The 25,118-nt window shown below is 45.2% G+C and overlaps 1 protein-coding gene across 5 annotated transcripts in view; it reads left to right on the plus strand.

The window, feature by feature from the left end:
* The window catches only part of RYR1 (ryanodine receptor 1), a 1,245,571-nt gene that overhangs the window by 1,004,308 nt on the left and 216,145 nt on the right, over window positions 1-25,118 (plus strand). For all 5 annotated transcript variants that reach the window (XM_085625233.1, XM_085625235.1, XM_085625236.1 and 2 more), the window contains 4 exons: window positions 1,411-1,484; window positions 2,675-2,692; window positions 22,444-22,524; window positions 23,448-23,536. In XM_085625233.1, coding sequence (XP_085481359.1) covers window positions 1,411-1,484; window positions 2,675-2,692; window positions 22,444-22,524; window positions 23,448-23,536 — 262 coding nt within the window. The remainder of the gene's footprint in view (window positions 1-1,410; window positions 1,485-2,674; window positions 2,693-22,443; window positions 22,525-23,447; window positions 23,537-25,118) is intronic.

Consider the following 25,118-nt stretch of genomic DNA (forward strand, 5'->3'; position numbering starts at 1 on the left):
TTTACAGTACCAACTTTAGTAGTCCCATTAAGGAGTTAACAGAGCGGAAGCATCAGCCTATAGCTCTAATTGCTAATGGTGCTACTAGCCTCTCTTACAATAAAAACTACAATTCAGGGTTTTTACAATTGGAGCATGTAAAATTACATATTCAACTTTCTAATATAAAGCACCCTGCCTTAGGGCTCTATAGGCCTACATTAGGGGTGAAATATATATTAGAAAAACAGGGTGGGGCTTTGCCATTACCATAAATGGCAAATTCGAGTTAGCAGTCAAAACTACTCTGTTTGCAACCTGGGAGACATGTTTTAATTTGTCATTCTTGTGGTCGCGCAACTAGTGCTGAAGTCCACAAGAGACACCTTAATTTACAGACCCATAGGGTAGCCCTGGTACCATGTACTAGGGACTTACAAATAATTAAGCTATGCCAACTGGGTGTAAGCCAATCAACCATGTACTTTTGTAAGGGTCAGGGCATATGCACTGTGTCTAGTAGTCAAAATGGCATCACAAATGTTGAGGTGGAACTTGCAAAAAGCCTATTTCCTCACATTGGTCTGCTGACTTCCTGCGTTCTCCTAAAAAGAAAACTACGTTTTTAGTCACAAAAAGCACACACCTACACAGTAGCATCTAGCATTAAGGAAACTAGTTTGAGTGTAGACGTGTTCCTTGTGAAAGAGACTGAATACCTTTACTCACAGTGGAGCTAGTCAAAGGCTAACATGGGCTGACCAGTAGACCTATGCTGTAGTGGGCGGAAGAATTTGACTCACACAAGAACACACCAATTGATGAAAAGGACTCGCTAACATCCCCAATAATTAAGTGAATTATATATATCTAAGTGCAGTAAAATCAAAAGGTTCTGGCTCACAACAGACCTAAAACCTATTAGGAAATAAAGAAGAAAGAGAGTTTTCCCTTACATTATAATAAAAATCAAATCAATACTGGTCTTCAGTTGTCATAGCTCATATCTCCTTTTGCCTTTGTTCATTCTCTAAGTCTGTACTTACATTCTTTAATCACATCACTTGTCTTTTTTCATTTCAGAACTTATCTTTGCCCAGGGGTTAAAATCGGGTCACTAATGTCTCCCCTCTATTTTGTTCAAGCCTCCCCTTGTCCATGTCACATCAACTATTGTCTGTGCTTTTGTCGTCTCACGTCAATATTCATGTCAATACTTATCTTTTATCTTATCTGCTTCTTTTTGCGCACACATCTTCCATTGTTGTTCCTGTCTTCTCCTGTTTTCCTTTCTTTTGCCTGTTCTTGTCTACCTTCTTATTTCCTGACATCTTCATTAGTTCCTTCCTTTGTCTAATGCTTTCTAATTACTGTTTTCTTTCCTGATATCTCTCATTACATATTCTCATTCTCTTGTTTCTTTCCTGGTAGTGTCTTGGACCTTAATGCATTTGAGCGGCAGAACAAGGCAGAAGGTCTTGGTATGGTGACAGAGGACGGCACAAGTAAGTAGAGAATCTAGCATTACTCCTGCCCAAAAACAAGCAGTCGGGGTGGGTGGATTGTTGCTCTGCCTAGAGAGCAAGAAAATGGATACCTCTCTCCATATATAGGGATTAGGAAAAGAGTTTTGTCTCATCAAAAGATGCTTTATACGCAATACTAAAGAGTTCAGATTAAATAGGAGGGTTAAGTTACACAATCCTCCACTTTCTGGAGATTAGAGTCAGACATATCCCAAATAATTCCTGAAGAAAACTGTATGATGGGTTCCAAGAAGAACTCTGTTACCACCCCTTTCTTGTGTTTGTGTTATTGTGCTTTCTGATGGCGAGCTTTATTCAATTTCAAACATTATAATGGCACTAGATGGCTAAGGAAACTGATTTCACAGAGAAAATGATAATACAGCTCTCATCCTCCTCCACAATAGCTGACACTCAGACTCTGGTGGGCATTGTGTTACCCAGAATCTTGATTCCTTCTCTATTTCCTTCTGTCTCTGAGCTCCCTCACACAGTCTTTGTACATCCCACAGTCGTATAGATTCCTAGGTCCCCATTCAGGTTTTGGGAGAAATACTTGGAGGGGATATGGGTATTTCCATGGGGATACCATTTATTTTCAGGCATATCTGGCATGATGGTTCCTCTATCCCGAATCTCACTCTGCACCAGGTAGGAACTAAGGGATAACCTTTTTTATGGCATAAATACAAAAAGGCCAATAACATGTTTCCAGCTTCAAATTTTCATAGCTCCCATCACACCGGTAGTCTGTGGTTAGCTAGGGAATCTGGTGGGCCAGCTCCAAAGTCTAACGCTCACTCTCCCTCCAAAGAGTTGCCAATATTTCCATTGTTCCCCATTGGAAGCATCTCCCACGATCCTCATCTTGCTCTTAAAATACTAGGCCTTCACTTTTTATTCAACTAAATCCATTTTGTATTACTTACAGCCCCATCAATCGTATTAATAGTATTTTTGCTGTCTGGTTGTTTTGTAGTAAATTAATCCCCTTCCCCTAGGTTTCTAAAACAACCCTTAATGTGTTGTTTCTTTAATAGGGTTCTTTTGTTTCTCTCCGATTAATGAGTGCTAATAATACTCTCCTTTTTCCTTTGCTGTGTTGTGTGTGCTCACCTTCTCCCGATCTCCCCTGCCTTCTCTTCTTCCCTTCCCTCACTGGCTCCCAGTCATCAACCGACAACAGGGTAAAGATTCCATCCAATGAATGTGTGAAAATGTCTGACCTGCTTTGTGTTTCTAACCTGGTGGGGCTTTGGGTCTGGTCAGGATGGGGGCATATCCCATCCTCTTCCCTCCTTCTGGTCATCATTTGAAGTAATCGGGAGGGTGTATTTGCAAGTTTGGAGGCATGCAGATTTGCATCTTGGCATGAAGTAGAGACGAGGATGGCATTGCAGGATATGTTGTGATCACCTATGTAATGAGGATATAGACACTGCTTTGGCTGCTCTGATTCCTATAGAACTTCTCTGGCTCTTTCATAATGGGTATATTGACCTAAGAAGAGGGCAATGCTCTTCAAATAGGGAAGCATTCCTCTTATGCAGGGGCATTCCAGTTGAAGAAGTAGCCACTCATGAGCATGTTGAACTGTGCAGTGGTGCATCTATTGAAAGTATGAAGAGGCTAGAGTTTTATGACATTCTTCCTCCATTGAAGACTGGGCATATGTAACCAAATCTCTGGCTCTGTGTTCAGGAGAACAATTATACCTTTGATATTTTCCACTTGCTGTAAGTAAGTAAAGTAAGAACTTATAATGCGCATAAATGCCGAGGCGTCTTGGCACTGATAGGGCAAAAAGGTACGGAAGGTCAGGAGAGTCTGGTCATCAATTGCGAGGGAAGTGCCAGGTTTTAATCAGTCTCCTGAACTGAGATCTAGAAGAAAGTAGCCTGATGTTTAAAGGGAGTTCATTCCAGAGCCTCAATGCCAGAGAGGAGAAGCATCTGCCTCCCCACCTGGTTCTTCTAACTCTGGGCACAGAGAGCAAAGCTTTGTTAGCCGATCTTAACGCCTGGCAAGGTGCATGCCATTGGATAGGTTTTTGAAAGTCGTTAGGTGCCTCTCCGTGCATGGCTTTATGGATAAGGCAAAGAGCCTTGAACTTGATTCACTGCACAACTGTGAGCCAGTGTACGTTTCTGATGGCATCCGAGATGTGACCGAATTTTGGAATGTTGAGCAGGGTGCGCGCAGCCACGTTCTGCAGGGACTGAAGTTTGGACAACTGATGTTTATTTACACCCGAATACAAAGCGTTACAGTAGTCCAGGCGAGAGAGAATGAGGGCTACCATTATAGTTTTCCTCAGCTCTATAGTTAGGAAAGGCAACATATTTCGAAGTTTTTTTAGAAGGAGATAACAGGCAGAGGTCAGTTGATGTATTTGTCCTGAGAAGTTAAGTTGGGCATCATACATGATTCTTAGGTTCCTAACTTTGGTGGCAGGAACTGGGCAGGCACCTGCCTCTATGGGCCACCATGACTGGGTCCAGATTGAAGGTCCGTTGCCACATTCCATGACCTCCGTCTTATTGGTGTTTAGTTTAAGAAAATGTTTGTGCATCCAGGTCATGATATGACCAAGACATCTATGGAATCTGTCTGCAATTGGATCTGTTATTGATGAGATGAATATGATGATTTGGGTATCATCTGCATATGATACAAGTGAGAAGCAACTGCTATCTGTTATTTCATAGAATATAAATATGAAATATATTTCCACCATAAATACTACCAGTGTTGCATTTAGTTCTACTTTTACTACTACTGCTGCAGTTTTTTCTACTGGTGCTATTAGTCCTTCTTTGTCCCTACAACAATAATGCTACTACAATACATACTGAAACTAATAACCCTTATAGTGTGACGAATGGTACAACTTGTACTGCTACTTCTTATAATTCCTTGTGTTTCTGGTGGATACTTCTAACCGCAGATTCCTCGCTTTAAAATTCTTCCCAATTGCTAGACTGGGTATAGAAAATGGAATCCAGCAATGCTCCCGCCTGCCTCTAAGTGGCGCCATGCAGCTCCAGAAGTGACGGAGCAGAACCTCATATAAGCATCACCGCTGTGTGCTGATGTCAGTTCCTTTCTGTACCTTCCAATGCTGATCAAGTGCTTTGTGCCTTGCGACAACTGTTGAAACAGAAATCCAGTGTGCTGGGGAACAATTTCCTTTTCTAAGACCACAGGTTTCAAACCATGCTTCAGCCGTAGAAAACAAATGTCGGTCACAGACCAGCATGAGACATGTTTCTGGTGCTTGAGCTTATGACATGATTAAAAAATGTCGGACAAGTGTGCCCTCATGCACCCAAAGGCGTTCTGGGACCAAGAAACAAAACTGTATATAGCAAAACATAAGACAAAGTTGCAGGCATTGTATAAGTCCCTCTCCCACTCCATGTCGGGGGCACGGAATTGCTCTTGCTACCAAGGTCACTACAGCGATAGGTCAGCTTCGCGGTCAAAAGCAAGTACAAGCTAAATTGAATTTAACCCCATCCCACTTGGAATCCAAAGAGAAGGTGCCAGAGCATCACGATGTTCATCAGTCCCCTTACAGATTTGCTGGTGCGGAGCAGATTCCACTGTTGATTCTGGTGCACCCTGAATTATCTGGGCTATCAGCAAAGCTGCAGCAAATTGACAACTTTATAGAGGGCATGCTGCAGATATTTGGCATTCTTCAGGCTCCATTTGGCACACCTTTGGCTCCAAGAATCTGCAGGGGCCCCCAGTCAGGTTACCATTGGTGTATCTGCCGTTGTCAATGTCTGACTCCCTTGGACCTACTGCGGGCTCTTTACTGGAAACAGTACTGATGTTCACCCCAGCTCCCTTATTGATTTCGGTCCCTCCCTTGTTGATGCTGGTACCAACACCACAGGCACCAAAAGAGGATCCAGAGCTGGTTCCAATGTCATACCCTGAACTGACTTAAGCCCAGTTTCAACTGATGTTGTGCTACGACATTACTAAACTGCAACCGGTCACCATACAGCCTGATTCTTATACTTTCCCTGTACTAGTCCGGACAAGCCATCAGAGGCTCCATTATCTTTTTTTATTTAGATTCTGACTAAAGCTTATTACCATTCAGAGATTATGATTATGATGGGATTGGGATGATTTACTCCCTCATTATAATGATTACAATTTTTACATAGAGTTACAAGAAGTCAGTGGGCTTGATACTTCCCCTGGCACTGGGTTGAACTCTCCATTTGAAACTCTAACAGAAGAGAGTGCATCATTTGCACTGGTAATTCGACGATTGGCTAAGGTCTAGACCTAAAACTGCTCTCTATTGAATTTAGGACAAATGTTCTTATGGGAATCTTACAGCCTGGACCAGCCACTTCTTAGCCCATGCTCCCTTTCATTGAGTCCTTCACTGACGCATTAATGGTTACCTGCTCAAAACCCTGTTCTGGCCCAACTGGGAATAGGCAATTGTCCAGTCGTTACAAACTAGAGTCTGGTGACACTGATCTTCTCGCTAAAAATCCTACTTCAGAGAGTCTGGTTGTTCAACTAGCAGGGTGAACCCTAATTCATTCCACAGAACTCCTCCGGATAGGGAGTCTAAGAGGATTGAGGTGTTTGGAAAACAAATATTCTCTTCTGCTAGCCTGGCAGTGAGGTTGGTCAATGCAGTCTGCTTATTGGTTCGATATACGCACGCCATCTGGGACATGGCCAATGAATGAGATCTTGCTGGCAGCCCTCGAAGACCTTAGAGCCTAACTGACTCAAACCATTCAGGCTGGTCAAGATACTGGAAAATATGTGATTCGTGCTGGCCTTGATACTACTGAATGTCTGGGAAGGGAGGTTGGAACCATTGTGGTGCTCTACTACCAGGCATGGATGAATTCCACATGATTTTTTGGACATGTACAGTCCTCTCTCATTGATATGACTTTCGATGTCTCATGCCAGTTTGGTGGAAAATCCCATTCCGCCTTGGAATTTTTCAAAGAAAGTAGAGTCCCTGGGTCTTTTGACCCCTGTCAAACAGTTTCCTCACTAGTTTATGATATTCCAAGGCCACAGTAGAGGGGTGGCATGTAGGCCACTGCTGCGATCACCCCATCCTTTCGTGGGCGATGATGTTGATTTGGCAGGCAACGTGTAGGTGGACAAGGGCATCAGTTCACCGAGTCTCTTTGCCTTGTGGCTACAGCCACCATGCTACTTTATCCTGCCATTGGTAGCACACAACCACCCTATGAGACGAAGGATCCCACATTTTCTACCAGGGTGGGGACCCATCACATCTGAGAGATGGAAGCTTCTATTCATTCAGCATGGCTGAGCCCTACATTTTCTTTCTGCTCCTCCAGCCCTTCCCCCTCACATCAGAGCTAATCTCAAGGGAACACTTGAACATTCTATTGCAAGAGGTGCAACTTTTACTTTCCAAAAGAACTATTGAGGGGGTTCCGGACTTGGAAATAGGGGAGGGTTGATACCATTGCTATTTCCTTATTCCAAGACGGATGGGGGTCTTTGGCCCATATTAGACCCTTGACCTGTGAATGGCTTCCTGGGGAAGGACAAATTCAAAATGCTCTGTCAGGCCATTAATTTATGTTCTGGACCAAAGAGAACGACTGGTGTCCTTGGACTTGCTGGAGCTATATGTTCATATACCCGTCCCACAGACTTTACCTGTAGTTCAGGGTAGGTCGGCCGCATTTTGAGTTTTTTTTTTTTTTATAACTCTTTTTATTAACAAACATCGGCAAATCATACATTACAGAGGATCGGGCGAGTCAGTTATCACATTACACATAGGTGGATGGATATACATACATTACAATAGAAAGGAACGTTACGGGGAGTCAGGGTCTTCATGATCATTGCTACAAGGTGGTGCACAGATTTCCCCTCTATAGCTATTCCACGGGCCCCAGACTCGCGACCACTTCTTAGGGCATCCCCTTGCCAGATACACCATTTTTTCTCTGAACATACACCAGTCGAGATTTCTTTCCCAGTCCTCTAGGGTGGGCGGACGTGCCGCTCCCCATAGCTGAGCAATATTTAGTTTGGCTAACATGAATCCCAAAGTGGCCCACTGAGTCTGCGAGGTATTCAAATCTGTGGGCTCCCATATATTTAGTAGGCATCTCCGTGCCTCTGGTCGGAGAGTGGTGTGTAGTGTGTGTAGTACCTCACTGATTGTGTCGTGTATTTGAAGCCAATATGAGCTAATATGTGCACATTCCCAGATAGTGTGTATCTAGGTGCCAATAAGGCCGCATTGTCTCTTGCATTCTCCCGTGTCAGCCCATCCCATGCTCACTAATCGTGGCCCCGTTAGGTATATTCTGTGAAGGATTTTTAATTGAACCAGCCGTAGGTGCGCTGGAATAGCCACCACTCTGGGAGATGATACCGCCAACTGCCAGTCCTCGTCATCCACTTCTATCCCGTCTTGCACCCATTTGTCTCTCAGTGACTGAAGAGGATCTGCCATGTGGTTAATCAACTTTTTATATATTAGAGAGTTCGTTTTCTCGGGGAGGTGACCATCCAGAATCGTGTCTTCTAGTGGGGAGGCCTCTGGGGGAACTGTCTCCTTGGGTAACACGGACTGGAGCGAGTGACTAACCTGTATATAGCGGAAATGCTCCACATCTACCAGTTCGTATTCAATTTGAAGCTCCTCGAAGCTCTTGATCCCACCATTCCCCCACATATCTTTAATAGCAGAAATTCCAATAAGATCCCACCTGTTGAAGCCCTTCGTTTTCCTGAGATCGTCCAGCTTCTCTGAGTCCCACAGAGGGGTGGCTAAAGTTAACTTGTTTCTCCATACCAGGGAGCCCGTGGCGTCATGTCAAATTTGAACTGAATGTTTTGTGGGGCCCAATAATCGAAATCTCTTGGGACAGGAATAAAGAGCTCTATTGTAGTTCCCACCCGGTAGGATCCACTTATCCATGGCGTAGCCCGGATCGTCTACGCGGCCGAACGTGCCATGGTTAATAGCTGGCAATTGGGAGTACTTCCTGATTTCCGGGAGACTGATGCTTCCATTGTACCAGTTTAGCGTTTGTTTAGTGCAATTCGAGGTCTACCGTCCCACAGTAGGTCTCTTTGTAGGCCCTCAATTTCCCTGAAGAAGGACGCTGGAACGACATCTAGCGTGTTTTGCAGGACGTAGAGGAATCTGGGCAGGGCCATCTTTTTGAAAAGGGCGGCCCTGCCCATGAGGGAGATGGGGAGCTTCTTCCAATTGGCAATGTCACTTTTGAGTTTTTGAAGGGGGGGGAGAAGGTTACGAGCATACCGAACTGAAGGATCGAGGGAAATAAAGATTCCCAAGTATTTAAAACCAACGTTGTTAATTTGTATCTTACAATTTCGGGGAGGAACAGGAGGGTTCCCACTAAGAGCAAAAAGCAGGGATTTCCTCCAATTAATGAAGAGTCCCGAGAACCTCCCAAAGATTGCCAGAATATCAAGAACTCCAATTAGGGATTTCCGGGGGGAAGCCAAATAAAGCAAGATATCATCGGCGTATAAAGATATCCGGTCCTCCCACCCGGGGCACCACTTCAGTCCTCGTATCATTGGATCCCAACGAGTCCACGCAGCAAGCAGTTCCAAGGCCAGGGAAAAAAGAAGGGGGGACAGTGGGCAGCCTTGACACGTTCCACGACTAAGCGGGGATGAGGCTGACACCTTCCTGTTCACTACCACTTGTGCTAGAGGTGCAGAGTACAGCAGGCGTAACCAAGCATTTTGAGTTTTGTGTGCTACCCTTCAGCCTCACCAATGCTCTTCGGGTGTTCAGGAAAGTGATGATGGTGGCCTCTGGCCATCTTGGAGGTTGAGGATACTAGCTCTTCATTACCCTGATGACTGGGTTTTGGAAGTGGACTTGTCACAGTCAGTCGTAGACCACCTCCAGACTGCTGCAGCAACCTTCCTCACAATGTTGGGGGTTCACGGTCAATGAGACAAAATTGCATGTGACTCCTTTGAAGGGGATTTCTTTCATTGGTACTGTCCTGGTTACGGTACAGTTTAGGGCCTGCCCTCCGTTGCAACGAATTCAGCTTCTGTCCGGGGTCTCCTTGAGAGAATCTCTGAGGCTGAGTAGCCTCCTTGTTGATTACACTACGTGGCATATGCCTGCTCTGCAGTGCAATCTAAAGTTCCAGTGGGGCACAGCACCAAGGCAACCTATCTGAGGCCCTTCAGATCTTGAAGGAGACTGTACAGGATCTGCAATTGTGACTACTCAACTGTAATTGGACCAGCGGCTGGCTCATCTCTCTCCCTCTGCTGGTGGTGGTGATGAACACATCACAGCTGGATTGGGGAGGTCACTTTGGGGGAGGTGGAGATCAGAAGATTCTGGCTTTGACTCCGTACCAACTTGTTAGAAATATGAGCCATTCATGTGGCCTTGAAGGCCTTCTTACTTACTGAGGTGGTGCAGGGCATCCTCCGGCAGTGGTGAGAACCCTTGTTAGATCTTTTCACCCCCATCGAGAACACAGAGTCAGACGTTTTTCACTTTGAAGTTTCTGTGACAACACTTTCTAGGAGATGCATTCTGGGTGGAATGGAATTTGGGACTTGTGGGAAGCTGGCTTTCTATATAGTATACTAAAATGAAGTACAATGTGCAGAGAGCCCAGTGGGTCCCCAATTGATTTACAGAGGCTAAAGTAGCCTCTTTTGTGGTAACGTGGGCAAGCAGTTAGGCTTATCAGAGGGTAGTGCTAAGCATTTGTTGTACTCAGAAAGGCAATAAATGTGACACCCACTCAAAGAATAAATTCGAGACCAATTTACAAAAATAACACTTCTTTTTATATATGTTTTAAAAAGTAAGTACTTTTGAGGTTTTCAAATTTTACAAGTAACATTTTTAAAATCGTGCGCCTTTACTAGCAATGCAATGCTAATAGAGGAAAAGTCATAAATTCAGTAAAGGTAAATTACAGTCAGTTTTCAGGGGTTCACCTTCTGGGTTTAGAGTTGTAGGGGACCAAGGTCCAAAGTACTACCAGCTATTCATCAGGAGCAGGGTGCTAGTGAGGTTGGTGGCTGGATGTGCTACAAAGAAGTGAGGGCTACCTAAAAACAGGCTGCACAGGGGGACTTTGGGAAAAGTGAGAGAGCTCCCAAATGAGGGCTGGGTTCGCAAGGGGTCTTGGAGCAAGGCAGCACAACCAGTTTGTTGGTACCTAGGCCGGGTGGCTCTGGTGCAGAGTGGTTAGGTTGGCTGGGTGCGCAAAGTTGCTCCTTTCTGTTAGGGACAAACAGCTGGCAGGGGCAAAATCAGGACAGCTGGGCCACTCACTAAGTGGGTCTCAGTGATGCTGACGTCCCTCAACGGATGCTCATTCTTGGTGTAATAAGAATCCGGATTGGTACTCACTGTTGGTGTTTGGTGCAGGGTGTCAAGTACCCTGTCGGATGGTGCTGCACAGCTCCGGTTGATCCTGGTGTCTTCACACACTGTGGTTAGACAGATCTGACCTTCCAGAGCACAAGTACCTTTTCCTGGTCGTCGGTCAGGTGGGAAGCTGCAAGGCGGTGGACCGGACTCTGCTTGTCGGTGCCTGTGGATTGTAGGGGAGTATCTTTTCTACTCCAAGTCAGACTGTAGGTGATTTTCGAAGTGCTGGCAGGCTATCCAAGGCTTTGGTACCTCTCCAGCTTGCAGGTCATGATTGTTGAGAGAGGTTGCAAGCAGGCAGGGTTTCACGCATAACCCTGACCCTAGAATGCTAATCGCACCCATATCAAGATGGGGGAAATCTAAAAAGTGGGGTCCACATCAGCTGGTCCACCTTAGGGGAGGTGCTGGCTGAAGGTGGGCCCACCTTCTAATCTTACTAATTTTCCTGCATGGCCTGCCGCCAAGAAGTGGGGTCAGGACAGGGGGGTGGCATTTCTGCTATGTGAAGAAACCTGGGTCACATAACAAAGTCGGCATGGCCTTTGAAGCTTCCCTCCCTGGAAAGGCTCATCCTGCAGGGAGGAGGTGTAAAAGCCTCAGGGGGTCAGAAAATTGTCCAGCGTGGCTGGCTGGCCGGGACCAGTCAGTGAAGGTGACTGGCTGGCCGGGACCAGTCTGTGAACACACTAGTAGTCTGTAGGTTTTCAGGTTGCACCTCTAAATTGCCTCCCGAGTGCATTTCTAAATAAATCCAACACTAGTATCAGTGTGGGTTTTTTAAGACGAATCATTTGGTACCAAACATCTGGGGTTACAGTGGGCCATCATGTAGCTGGGGAACTTGTAATCACAAGTGTCCTGCCCATGTACTCTGTATGGCTTCCGTCTGCACTTTTTGTATCCAAGGGTAAACTTAGATATCACAGGGACACATCCACTCATGCACATATGCCCATACATGGGTATTGTGCTCCCTGCCTTAGGGCTATTAGGCCTGCTGTAGGGGTGACTTACCTATACCACATGCGGTGCTGGGTTGGCATGGCACACATGGATGGTTTTTTTTAACCAAGACATGCAGGCTGCGATGGCAGTTTGTATGATCTTGGTGAGGGGTCCTTTAGGGTTGCACAATTCGTGCTGCAGGCCTTAGGAACCCTCTTCAGTTCCAATGCCCTAGGTTCCAGGGGTATCACTTACTAGGGACTTACATGGAGCCTAATGTAGTGCAAATTGTGGAACAATGGTACAATTTAGGGAAAGAACACTGGTACTGAGGACCTGGTTAGAATGAACCCAGTACACTATCAGTCAAAGTTTTATCAGATACCAGGCAAAAATTGGGGGTAACCATGTAAAAAAGGGACACTTTCCTACAGGACTCCTGTACTCCTTCCAACCTTTGCCTCTCCTGCCCTGAATTCTGAAAAAGATCAGGAATAGCCGGGCTCAAGTCCTTCTAGTGGCTCTGGATTGGGCCAGGAGAGTGTGGCACCCAGAGCATCTGGGCATGCTCACCTATCCTATGATGAAACTTCCAATTCAAGAGGACCTCCTGCCCGAGCCACAGGGCAGGGTCTTCCAACTGAATCTATGCAATCTACACCTCCATGCCTGGAGATAGAGCGTCTGCAGAGGACTACATTTGATCTGCGTCTGGCAGTGGTTGATGGGACAAGTTTTCAGCTTGGTATGACAACTGCAAGATTGAGCCTTTACAATCCAAACTATCGGATGTTTTTGTCTTTGGCTCACCAAGACTTTGCATTTGTCAATATTAAAGTTTATTTGTCAGCCCGTTTGGCCTTTTTGCATTTGCTAGACCACCCATCCTTGTTTAAATCACCTGTTGTGATGAGGTTTATAACAGCTTTGATGCACATATTCCTCCTAAACCATTTGTGATGCCTCTGTGGGACCTTAATTTGGTCCTAACGTTTTTCATGTGCACACCCTTCAAGCTGATGTGTGGCTGCTTGCGGCATCTCTTGACTTTGAAACTATATTTCTTATTGTGATTACTTAGGCTTGTCATGTGAGGTTCAGACACTGTTTGTGCATCCCCCCTACACCACCTTTTTTTCAGACCAAGAGGTGTTGAGGACTCAAGTAGCCTTCTTGCCTAAAGTTGTGACTCCTTTCCATGCTGGACAGTGTATCACCCTGCCTACATTCTTTGCCCCTCGTTGCCCTACAAAGAGGAAGATAGCCTTTATCGGCAGGAGCCCAAAAGGGGTTTAACCTTTTATATTTAATGTACCAGGGAACACTGTGTGGATGATTAGTTTCTTCTGGGGTTCCCCAGGGAAAGAAAGGAAGACTGTGCAGAAGAGCACCCTCTTTTTCAATAATTTCGGCTATATACTGGCAAAGACTCAGCCACCGGTTGTTTTGAGAAGCCATTCCACCAGTGCCAAAGCTGCTACTACTAAACTGACCCATATAGTCCCTGTCTTTGACATCTGTTAGACTGCGACGTGGGTGTTAGTGCGTATGTTCACGAAGCACAAGTTCTTTGACAGCTGGGTTTGGTGGGAAGGATATTTTTTGTCTGCTCAGGCCGGAAAGACTTATCTAAGAGAGACTTCTAGCCTCAGATTCCTCACCCTAGAATTTTCCCCAGGTGTCACTGGATCTGGAATTTGTTCATTAGCAGACCCCCTACGTGCCAGGTGGTGGCGTCATTTGGCTTTATGTGTCATCGCTCAGGAAGTGGTGTGCACAGTGCCTATATAGGCGCCAAACTAGTGCGCTGATGTAATTTCTTTTCTTTCTGCACCAGTCAGCGCAGATATGGCAAGAGCTACCCTTAGTCATTTTTCGATTTTTGCCAAAGCTATTTTGAGACTTGTCTCCTTGTGTTGTATGGATATCCTTGAGGAAGGCTGGATTCAAGCCCTGCAGTGCCTGTCACTGACAAATGTCTGTGAAGGGCCCGCAGCTCGTCTGTCTCTGGTGCCTTGAGCACGACCAGAAAGCCAAGTCCTGAATCTGTTGTCACGCCATGCACCCCAAGGCCTTGAGGGAGCAATCCCCCAAACTCCTTGCCTCTGGATGTGCAATGTTCCGGCGTTCTGCATCCTTGTCAAAAGAAAGGTCCTAGAATCATTCACAGAGCCACCAATCTTCGTCCAACCTTCTTCGCAGTTGAAGTCGTCCCATTCGGGTAAATCCCAAAAGATAAAGAAGAGCAAGAAGTCAAAGAGGTCTTCGACTTCACTCTGTCTGTCGAAATCATCCGACGAGATGATGGAACATCGACACTCGAGGCCTGTCTCCCGGGTTCAGCCTGCATGTGGGCCGTCTCTATTTCTCCGCCAATTTCCTAGGGTCGGAGTGAATCCTGCACAGCTTTGTAAATTTTATGAGGCCATGCACCTCATATTTAGGTGGCCCATTCCTGCTGGAGCACCTTTGTGCCCCAAGGGTACGGAAGGGGGCCTTGCTGGTCATGCGTTGGCAGGTTCGCCCTCATTGTCTGTTGGGCCTCTTTGATCCACAATGGACTGGTGCCAGTATTTTAAGGTGAGGAACCTGCTCTTAAAAAGAGTATCCACCAGAAAGGCACACACCAAAGGCAGGCAAGAAACGAGTTAATTACTGCTAAAAGTACTAGTGTTACTGTTGCTGGAACCTCTGCCCTAGGTCCTCCAGTGTATAGTGCACAAAGTACCTCTGCTAGCACTAGCACTACAAATGGAACTGATGCTGTAACTCCTTCTACTGTTCCCCGCTTATCACACTTATCTCATCGCCACAACGAAATATTCCGCCCACAGGGATTTACCCGACGAGTTGCACCTCAAAAGCATGGCATACATTAGCTAAACATGCGCACAAACTCCCTACGTATGCGCCAGCGCTCCCATTGACTCATCACCCACAACTCACAGTGACACAAGAAACTAAAATGCTACGCTTACTAAATGAGATGGGATTTCGTAAAATGGGGGATGTTTTTCCACATGGGACATTTATATCACAAAATGATATCACTCTGTGCACACATCATACCCTGCTGAAAACCTTTGCATACATGAGACTGCTTCAGCTTTAAATCCTACATTCCCAGATGAACCACTGACACATAATGCGCTACAGATCCTGCTGGTGTCCCCGACGCGGAAGGGCCTAGTTACGAAAATGTATAATATGGCCCAACGGGAACAATTCAATGCTCAGGATAGACCCAAAACAAGATGGGAAGACACATTAGGTGTAAATATCACTGCTGAACAATGGGACTACAGCTGCACACAACTGCAAATACTGACTTCTAACTGCAATCTGAAAATTCTACACTTTAAGTTTCTCCATCAAGTGTATTACACACCTGCACAACTCCATAAAAATGGTCTGAGAGAGGATGACCACTGCTGCAGATGCGGAGCTTCCACAGCGATTTCTTGCATGTGGCCTGGTTGTGCCCGCGACTTCATTCCTACTGGGCAGAGGTAACCAATACACTTACTACCATGTTGGCTGAACTGATACCTGATGCACCCCAAACGTGTCTACTAGGCATGTACAAGATCAAATTAGCTTGTAGACGTAAGTTCCTCGCAATAGCACTTCTACTAGCAAAGAGGCGTATAGCAATGAAATGGGGTAACAAGGCTATACCACAATGCAAACACTGGATTGAAGATCTGTTATACTGTAAAACACTGCTGGAAACATATGCAGAAGAGCTACCACAAGCTTCTCGTCCAAGGAATTTCTGGGAACCGCTAGTACAATTTCTAGAATCCACGCACACTGAGGATTGATTATGGACAGGAAATGGGTGTGTAATTGCAAAGCACTGGATCCTTGTTTATACCCCAGTATACTGGGTACCTGCTCTCTTAGGTAGACCCTCTTTTTCTATGTATCAAGTGAATCTGTAATATTTCGTATATTGTAAAGTATGATATACTGATATGACATTGTGATTGCTCGGGCATGTAATGTAAATGATAATATACATAACTGTGACATGAGAACTTCTTCTTTGTGCTTGACCAAGTAAAAATAAAATTTAAATAAAAAATAAAAAAAACTCCTTCTACAGTTATTATTAATATTGGCATTCATAAAATATTATTACTACTGATACTGCTACAAGTACTAATTTTGCTATAGGTAGTGCAGAAACTACTAATAGTAACACTTCTACATGTACTACTACTAGTAGCGCTGCATCTAAAGATGTAACAACAACTGATAACATTAAAGTTGTTACTGGTGTCTCAGCTGCCTAGCCCACCATTCATTTTAGTACATTTAATCATAGTAGAACTGCTACTAGTAAACGTACAAGCAATCATTCAAGTGTCAAACACCTACTTAAACCAGGGGCTTTCTATTGTTGTTTTTTAATACCTTTTAACACATGGTCCATCAAAAGGGAACTCTATAAATAACTCAATGTACACATCACTTTGAGTTGATGTGAAATATAATCAGTGAGTTTGAATTTAATGGATTGAAGTGATACACAGCTGTATTTAGTTGAGATGGCACACTTCACCCAATTACTAACATGTCCTGTCATTATCACTCCCATTCTTCAATAAAGAAATTGAAACATCAAGAAAGTGAATGCTGAAAGCGTCTGTGAATTGTCTCTAGTTCCTACGATTTCTAGCTGACCACAGAAAGACAAAGTCCAAAACTTTAACAACTTTCCTTCAATTTCTTAACATCTTTTTTTCATCCTGAATAGAAGTCCTGCTTGGACACAATGGGATTGGAATAATAGTTATAATGGGATGCCAAATCCGCTGGATTAAAGGCAAACGACCAGCTAAGATTCATGAAGATGCTGCTCGTTGTTTAAGAGCACTAAGCATGTTGTAACATAAAAGACATGACTACATTCTGTCTTGCTTTCTTTTTCTGCTTGAAAGAATTTAAATGTTTAATGGATTAAAAGCCTCATTTAGAGATTGGTGGCAACTGTATATCTTCCAAGTTTGAAGGGACCTCTGAGTATGGAGTAGACTTTCCTATAATATACCATTACTGTGGTGGAGGAAATTCTTCCAAAGGATTCTATACTGTGTTTAGAGTTTCCCTCTGAATTTGGAGGATTTTCAGTCCCCTCCAACCTATAGATCAGGCCCTAAGCCTAAATTGTGTCACAGATATGTTTATTAATTCAGTTAGAACATACATGGAGAAATAGAACATGATTCTTTATCACCTGCTCTGAAGTTCTTGACATGTGTGACCTTCGAGAAATGAGCAGTAGTTCCTAGAGAATTAAATTACTTTTAGTTGTGGCCATTGCATTGACCCATGCTTGTCTTTGCACTACATGTATTTCATATTAACATTTACATATCAGTGTCTAGGTCTGGTCAAACAATAATTGGTAGTGTGAAAAGAAAAGGGAGGGAATACTCTTTGAACAGGGCTTTCCTTCCTAATGACATGGCACCACATATTAGAATGCAAGCACTTTCGAGATACAAACAGACAGACTCAGCACTTGGGACAGGGTCGTTTCCACTTTCTCTGGTTCATGTTGTATGCCAGGTTCCATTTTAATTTGATCACCCTATGCAAGTGTAGTAGTTTCAGCTGGCGGTGTTGCAAGACAATGTTCAGTTTGTCATAATGGTGTAGAAGGAGGAAAACGTTGAAATTGAAAGCTGACAGTGACGCAGAAGGTGAATGAAAGACTGTTTCAACCACCACTTGCTGGACAAAGTCCATACAACAAGGTTTGGGCGTCACAGATAAATGTAAAAAAGCCTCGTAGAAGCATGGTTTGTGTTAATTTTGAAAGTTTCAATAGAAAGAGGTGTTTTCTTGGTTTTCATTTTACAATCATTCCTGTGGCCAAGAAGGTAGGCATGTGAACAGGATTCACACTAAGTGAGTTGGGAAGGCTATACCAAAATGCAAATGGGAACAGTCTCCATGTGGCATGCTAATGGGTGATTGTCCCACTGATAAATGGTAACAAATGAACTGAGTAGGGCCAGGTGTATTTGTACCACCTGTTTACTAACAGCACTGCATCCATCTCTTTGAGCATCTTACAAAGCCATGTGGGGGATGAAGGGAGGGGGGAGTACAATAGCTTCATACTGTATGGGGGGGTGGGCGGGGGTTACTGATCCAACCAATATTTTGAAGGTTTTTTGTGGAGCAACACATTTATTGAAGTCAATCTCAAAAGGGTTATCTCAAGCAGATTTGTGTATGGTGGGACGATAGAGTGGATGGCAAGTAAATAGATTGTGCAAACATCTCCCATTAAAATATTACTTTGGTAAAACAGACATTATTCAGTCCTGGTCGTAATGTGGAGTAGCAAGGTATAGTTATGTTTCTAGGATCCACCTTAATTACTTTACTCACTTACTGTCCATTATGCCGACTGGCATATAAGGCAGTGCCGAAGGACCTCCACTTCTGTGTGTCTTGGGCAAGTTTCTGTATAGTGCCCCAGCTGTGGTTCATAATATTAATTTCTGTTTCCACAGTTCGCATCCTGGTGTATCTTGGCCTGCCTCTCTTCCGTTTGCCTTCTGGGGTTCAGTAATTCATGGCAGAATGAATTACTTTAGGCCTCATTTTAAGCTTGGCATGCGGTCCACCAGCCTACCAGGTTAGCAGAGGCCCTTACCTCTCCTGCCATGGGAAAGGTCCAGCCATACAGCGGCAGCCTCTCCATTAGGGCAGAGGAGCGTTGCCCCCCTGCTGCCAGTGCAGCAAAAGTGAAAAATAAAATGGTAATGAAATGAATTACTGTTTTATTTTGTACTGCTCCCAGGCAGAGCAGTGTTTGGGGGTGGGGTATTGCTGGTGACTGGCAGCAGGGGAGTGGCACTCACGCTACCAGTTTGCACTGCGCAAGTCAATTTGGGCGGCTATCTTGCGACGGCCAGCCTGACCTGCACAGTGTAAACCTCGCCACCTAGCTGTCTCAGACAGCTGGGTGGAGGGCAGGCACAGGTCCAGGGCAGGTCTGAGACCAGCAACCAGCCCTGGCAGGTTGCTTCTCCACCGGCCCTGGTAACCGGAGGGGAGGGGGTTGTTAGCGGCTAAGCACTGCTCCCGCTTTCCTTACAGAGGGCTGATTTTGCAGCGCTGCTGCAAAACCGGCACCCTGTAAGAAAAGCAACCCCCTGCGGCCACAAAACCGGCCCCCACCCCTCCAGCCCACCGGGGTAATGCCCGGTGCCGGCTACGGCCAGTCTGGCCCTGCACACGTCTGGAGCGTCGAGGCATCCCGCTCCAGCCAATCCTGGCGCTGTTCTCATGCTGCTCATCTGCAGCATGAGAGCAGCTTCGGGATTTGCAGAAGGGGGTTGCCTGAGACTGCACGAGGTGCAGTCGCGCTGATGGCATCCAATAAAAAGAGACAGAGGAGAGCGAAACACAGGTAAGCACATTTTTAATTTGTTACAAAAAAAAAATTGGGGCCCCCAACTGGGTTCGGTGGTCGGTCCCCTCAACGCCACCCAGCGTTGAGAGTCACCTTCCTCCACTGCAGCCATAATAAGAGAGCTCTGCATGCCTAGCTGGAAGGGATCTCTCTGGGGTCAGTGCTTCTCCCATTGTCGCAAATGCACTAGCGGCAGAGCAAAATTCCTGGCGCACTGTGTTTTTTTGAGCCAGCTCAGCATTCATTTTCTTGTTTCTGAATGTAGCTCCCAAAGATATATTTTGTTTCAGAAAGCAAAAATACACTTGCCTTCACGTGCAGTGTGCTTGCTCCTTGTACGTGAGGGCCATTGATTATTTCCCCTGCCTGGGACTGGGAGGTCAAGTTTTTCCGCTGGCGTATGTGGCATCTGTTATCTGAGTGAGATCATTCATTTCCTTATTCAGCATCTTTGCAATTCTCCAGAGAGTCACAAGAAACAAACAAAATGTGTACTTGTGTTGAGGAGCAGTGCCTCTTGTGGGTAAGTGAATTTTCCTCCGCGTTTATTGAATAACATTGCTATCCGCCCAACAAAAATACATTTTTATTTAATATTTTCTCCCACAGATTCATTAAATCAAACCCTTCCCATGCAGCAAACTTGATATGGGGATTTTTTCAGCCATGACAAGTCGCTACGTCGCACCCTACGGAGTTCCAACGAGTGTCATTTGATTTAATCAGAAATGAAGTATCATCCAAATAGTATAGTGCATGGGTGCTGGTAACGTCAGTATTTTTCTGTGCATTCACGTTGAATCCAGAGCCCCTGGGATTTTCCCCAGTATTTCCACAGAACTATTATATACCTTCTCTAAATGTAAAGACATGTTTCCTCCAAAATCTTAGTTTTTCAAGCTCTGTGCCAACTGCCAGCTTCTCATGTCAATGAGCAAGGAATGCTTCTGATGCCAGGGTTCCACTCACAACCTGAAATTGTGCAACCTCTATACAGATGCATACAAAGGCTGTCTGTGGGCAGGAGGAAAAGCTCTTGGTGGCATCCCGTTTTGTAGACGAAGAGTGCACTCTTAGAGTCGATCGGCTTCCAGATATCATATTTACAAAAAAGACCAGAGACATTCACTGTCCAGACATGGGAAAAGGAGAGAATGCTCAATGCAAAGCATTTCATCATCTTCTGAACCTATTCTAATCTTAGAGCTATTGACTTTGGTCAGGCTCCCGTTCTGTGGCAGAGGTTTGGGCCTTTATGAAGGCTATACTAGAAGCATTTTCTAAGGCCCCGTCTGCTACACCGGCCCAGGTGTTGACCAAACCTAAGGCTTTGACTTTGGTTAATACTGATTCCACACTAGTGGCCCTGGCTCTGCCATTTTCATCTTCAATGACTGTTTAGCCTTCTAAGCTGAAAAAGCGCTGAGCAGCACCATGTATGACACTACTGAAGCTGACAACGACACTGAATATTAAGACAACTCAGCCCATTCTAGAGTCAGTGAGAAGAACATATATACTTTATCTGCAAGAGAAAGAGGTGCCTGATAAGTCATCTGTCACTAGGAAGCAGTCTTTCTAGTGCACAGACGCCCTGTTCAGGTCAGACTCAGACCTGGTGCAAATGCCACAAAGAGTGTTGCATGCAGAGGATGAATAGAGTGAAGGGGGCAATCTCATTCCTTCTTTCGACACTAATTCACAGATGCTCATGGACTAACAGAAGGTCAGTGGATTAGAAACCGCCATGAGATGTAATTTCCCACTCAAGACGGCCCAGTTTCTGTAGAGTAGGTCAAATTTCCCACAGTGATAGAAAATGGCGACACAAACTCCAGCCATCTCAGTGCCTTCTGTTGAGCCTAATATCTTATTGTAAAACGTTTGAGACGGAGATGAGATTTTATGAGCAACAGCCTTCAATGAGGCACTAAATAATCAGGTTCCCAGACAAGCCAATGAGGCAGTCTCTTTAGACAAGAATGACTCCAGAAAACAAAGATCAGCCCTCCCTGAGCCGCCTTACCTTTTCTTCCATCTTTCGCTTAAGAGTTTAGTGACACAGGCTTCTTTTGGGTATGTAAAATCTGAACATTCCTGTTTGCTTGTGGTAGTTATCCCTCAAATCCATATAAGTAGTAGGTCTTTTGATATACTCCTATGAGGAAGCTGGCAAAAGACTACAGCTCCCAGGGTTTGTGGGATATGGCTATTTTGGCAGTGCTGAGTGTCCCAAGAACATGCAATAGTCATTTTCTGAACTGACGTGAAGTGAAAGCGTGGATAAAGCGAAACAAGCAGGATTAGATATAGTGAAATCCATATACCGCTCCATTTAATATGCTTTGGTTTCAGGTAAAGCATATTACTGTGTTGAGCAGCATATGCTACATAGAAAAAGGCCACTTAATAACTTTTGCGTAACTATGGATGTGCATACCTTCTGTAGACTTCCATAAATCCTTCTGTTCTCCACTTTTTGTAATTAACTGGTTCTGAAATGCCAGAGATCTTTTGTAGCATGACGCGACAGTGATGTCATAATTGTACGTTCTAGAGAGCCAGTGTCTTAGGCATTGAGCTTTTAATTTGTAATTAAATTATGATGTTTTACACAGAGAAATTGTGTTAATGTATGAATCTCGAGAGATCATGTTACATACACAGAATCAAGCCTGAGTGGAAATCTGCCTGAATTCTGTTATAAATGGGCTACCTTTTCACAATGAGCTGTAGCCTACAACCTGATAACATATTTCTTGAGTCTCCTTGTTGTTCCATTACACCAATCTCTCCTTTGTATCTTACTTTGTTGCTTTCTCCTCCTCTTAACTTCCACATGGACCCTCTTGAGTGCTGCATGGAAATCTGCCCTACTAATCTTGGTTTGCTGTGTCTAGGTGCCACCTGCTCTAATGGTCATGCCTAGAGAAATTGAAGACATCACTAATTTTGTCCATGTCTAATATACTTTTTTGCCACTAATAGACTCTGACTGGCAGTTAAATATTCCCAAACTGGTACTTGATGATAATCCTGAATCTCTTTATTTTGCCTTTTATCTACTTTTCTATTGTTTTCCCTTCTTGCTCTCCCATGTCTGACAGGTGAAAAAGTGATGGCTGACGATCTGTTCACGCAGGATCTCTTCCGTTTCCTACAGCTCCTTTGTGAGGGACACAACAATGGTATGGGACTGAGAAAGCCAGCTTGCTTCCGCCCTGTTCAATTTCCCATTTTCACTTGTATGGAAGCTCAAATCAGCATGGAGAGGAGATAGCCAGCTAAATGTTGACCCACAACCAAAAGGTGCACTGCATTCATGCTCACACCTGGTTTTTGAACTCCAGTTCCCATATCCTATTTCAGTGGTGAATTTACTTTTGGAAGCATAGGAGGCTTTAAGATTGCAAATAATACATAGCAGTTGGACTCAAGGTTATAAAATTAGTTATTGTAAAATTACCAGTATCAGCTGTCTATGCCAGATGTCCATCCATGATAGATCCCTTAATAATGAAGGGACACAGATTATGTTGGAAGACTGCTGGTAGGTTTGCTCCATTACCGACAGATGCTTCTGTTTCCAGCTGAAAAAAGGTCAGAAAGTCAGCGTGCACTTGTGACTTTCTAGTGGGCGATGCACGTGAAGGAATGAAAAACGCTGTGCCAGAGGACAGATTTGTGCCTGTGTACTGACATCTGACTTCTGAGTGTTGAGGCTTTTGAGGCAGGAGTTTGAGGATGTCGAAGTGGCAGTGTAGGAGAGACTTGCCCGACTGTAAAGGACAATAGTACAGTGAATGTGCGTTCTCTTATATATGTCTTCTAGGTTTGCTCTATGTGAATGAATGGCTAATGGTGTCAGTCCCATCCTGCATGGGTCTCTGTCCTTATGCCCAATAATCTGATTTTCTTAGCTGTAATCGGAACTTTGTGCTCCAATCCTTGACTTACTGCCCGGATCAACAGACCTTATAGTTGTACCAACTCTGTGCCTGTTCGGCTTCGCTGCATGTACAGTTGCCAAAATCAAATCTAGACGTAGAGTCAGAAGCTTGAGTGAAAGAAGACCAGGAGTCCCTTACTGTATCTTTCCTACTGTCTGCAGATTTCCAGAATTACCTGAGGACACAGACTGGAAACACTACTACAATTAACATCATCATCTGCACTGTGGATTATCTACTGCGATTGCAGGTGAGAGACTCGCACATCTCAGACATAATTAGAGATCAAGGTGCAGACTAAATGTGATTGCAGGTAAGAGTCTACGCAATGGGACAATGTGGGCTGAGGATGTAGGTGAAAGACTAGCAGATTACAGGCATGAACTTTGCGTTGGTACGCAGTATACATGTTGTGATATCAAACCTGAGATCTACGCGGGTTCCGACTAAGGGCCCCATTAGGGTGGCAGGCGGATCGCCCCTGCCGGGCTGGCGATAGCCATCGCTGGCCCAGCGGGGGTGATCCGCCTGCCATCTATACCTAAATGACCCCCCACCATATTAGGATGGTTGGGGGGGGCCGCGGCGGACGGAAACACCGTCCGCCGCTTTTCCGGCGGTCGACCGGGCGGAAAACCTGAATAATATGGTGGCGGTGTCTGCAAGACACCGCTACCCATATAATAATGCGGGTGGAGATTAACCATTCCATGGCGGCCTTGCCGCCATGGAAAGGCATGCGATCTTCGCTGTTGGGCCCCCAGGATGTTGGGGGGTGGGCGGTGCACATGGGAGGTACCTATGGTACCCCCCTGCATTGGCATGGACAAGGTGGCAGGCACCGCGCGGTGCCTGTCACCTTTTGCATGCCAATGCACAACGTGCATTCCTAGCATTTGGCGGGCGGTGCTCTGAGCACCGCCTGCCACAATGCTGGGAATGGGGGATGCCACTGCCATGATGGCGGTGGCATCCTAATTGCAGGTGCGGGACCGCCGCACCCCTGGCGGACGGTCCCGCATTCGGTTAAAAGTCCGCCTGCCATCGTAATAGACCCCTTAATGCTGTGATTACATCTATGAACCTCATACCAGTGCAGACTACATGCTGTGATTTGACCTGTGAGTATCTAATATGTGCAGACGACCAGCAGTATTAAGAATTGAAGGCCTCACTTGGTTTCCTTTGGTGCTGCAATGTCACTTGTAGGGCTGGGATGTTTCTGCTGTGGGGTGGAATGTCGCTGGCGGGTTTGACTTTTCCTCTCAGTGTTTAGATTGGTGCAAGTGGAAGATGGAATGAGTGTGGAATGACTGCAGGATGGAATGGTGCTTTTTGGATATGTTGTGGCACTGATGAATATCGAATGGAACAGTGAGAGATGAAATGTCCTATTTTGGGGATGGAATAGAGTTTGGAGGTTATAGGTTAAATCTGGCAACGGTGAAATGGGGATTCCTTTACTAGAATTGCACCTGTCTGGGTGGAGTGGTACTCGTGGGAACAAAAATATGGCGATTGTCATTTTGGCGTAGCTGTGTGGACAACCTCTTCCTCACTCCTCCCCTAATGATAAAGTTATTCAGACACCGCCACAGTGTAGCTGGTGGAAGATATTAATAAAACAAGGTGGCAGTACTGTAGTGGATCTTGAGGCTGAGAGAACATGGGGCTAAGCGATAGGCACAGCCAGACTGGGAACAGCAACCAGCCCTGACAATCTGCTTGACTGGGCCCGTTAGCAGGGGCAGGGGAAGGACGTGCTAGTGTGAAGCTGCACCGCTCCTGCTTTAGTTACAAGGGGCCGATATTGTAGCACTGCTGCAAACCCG

The sequence above is a fragment of the Triturus cristatus genome, chromosome 9 (assembly GCF_964204655.1).
Source record: "Triturus cristatus chromosome 9, aTriCri1.1, whole genome shotgun sequence".
Taxonomy (NCBI): domain Eukaryota; kingdom Metazoa; phylum Chordata; class Amphibia; order Caudata; family Salamandridae; genus Triturus; species Triturus cristatus.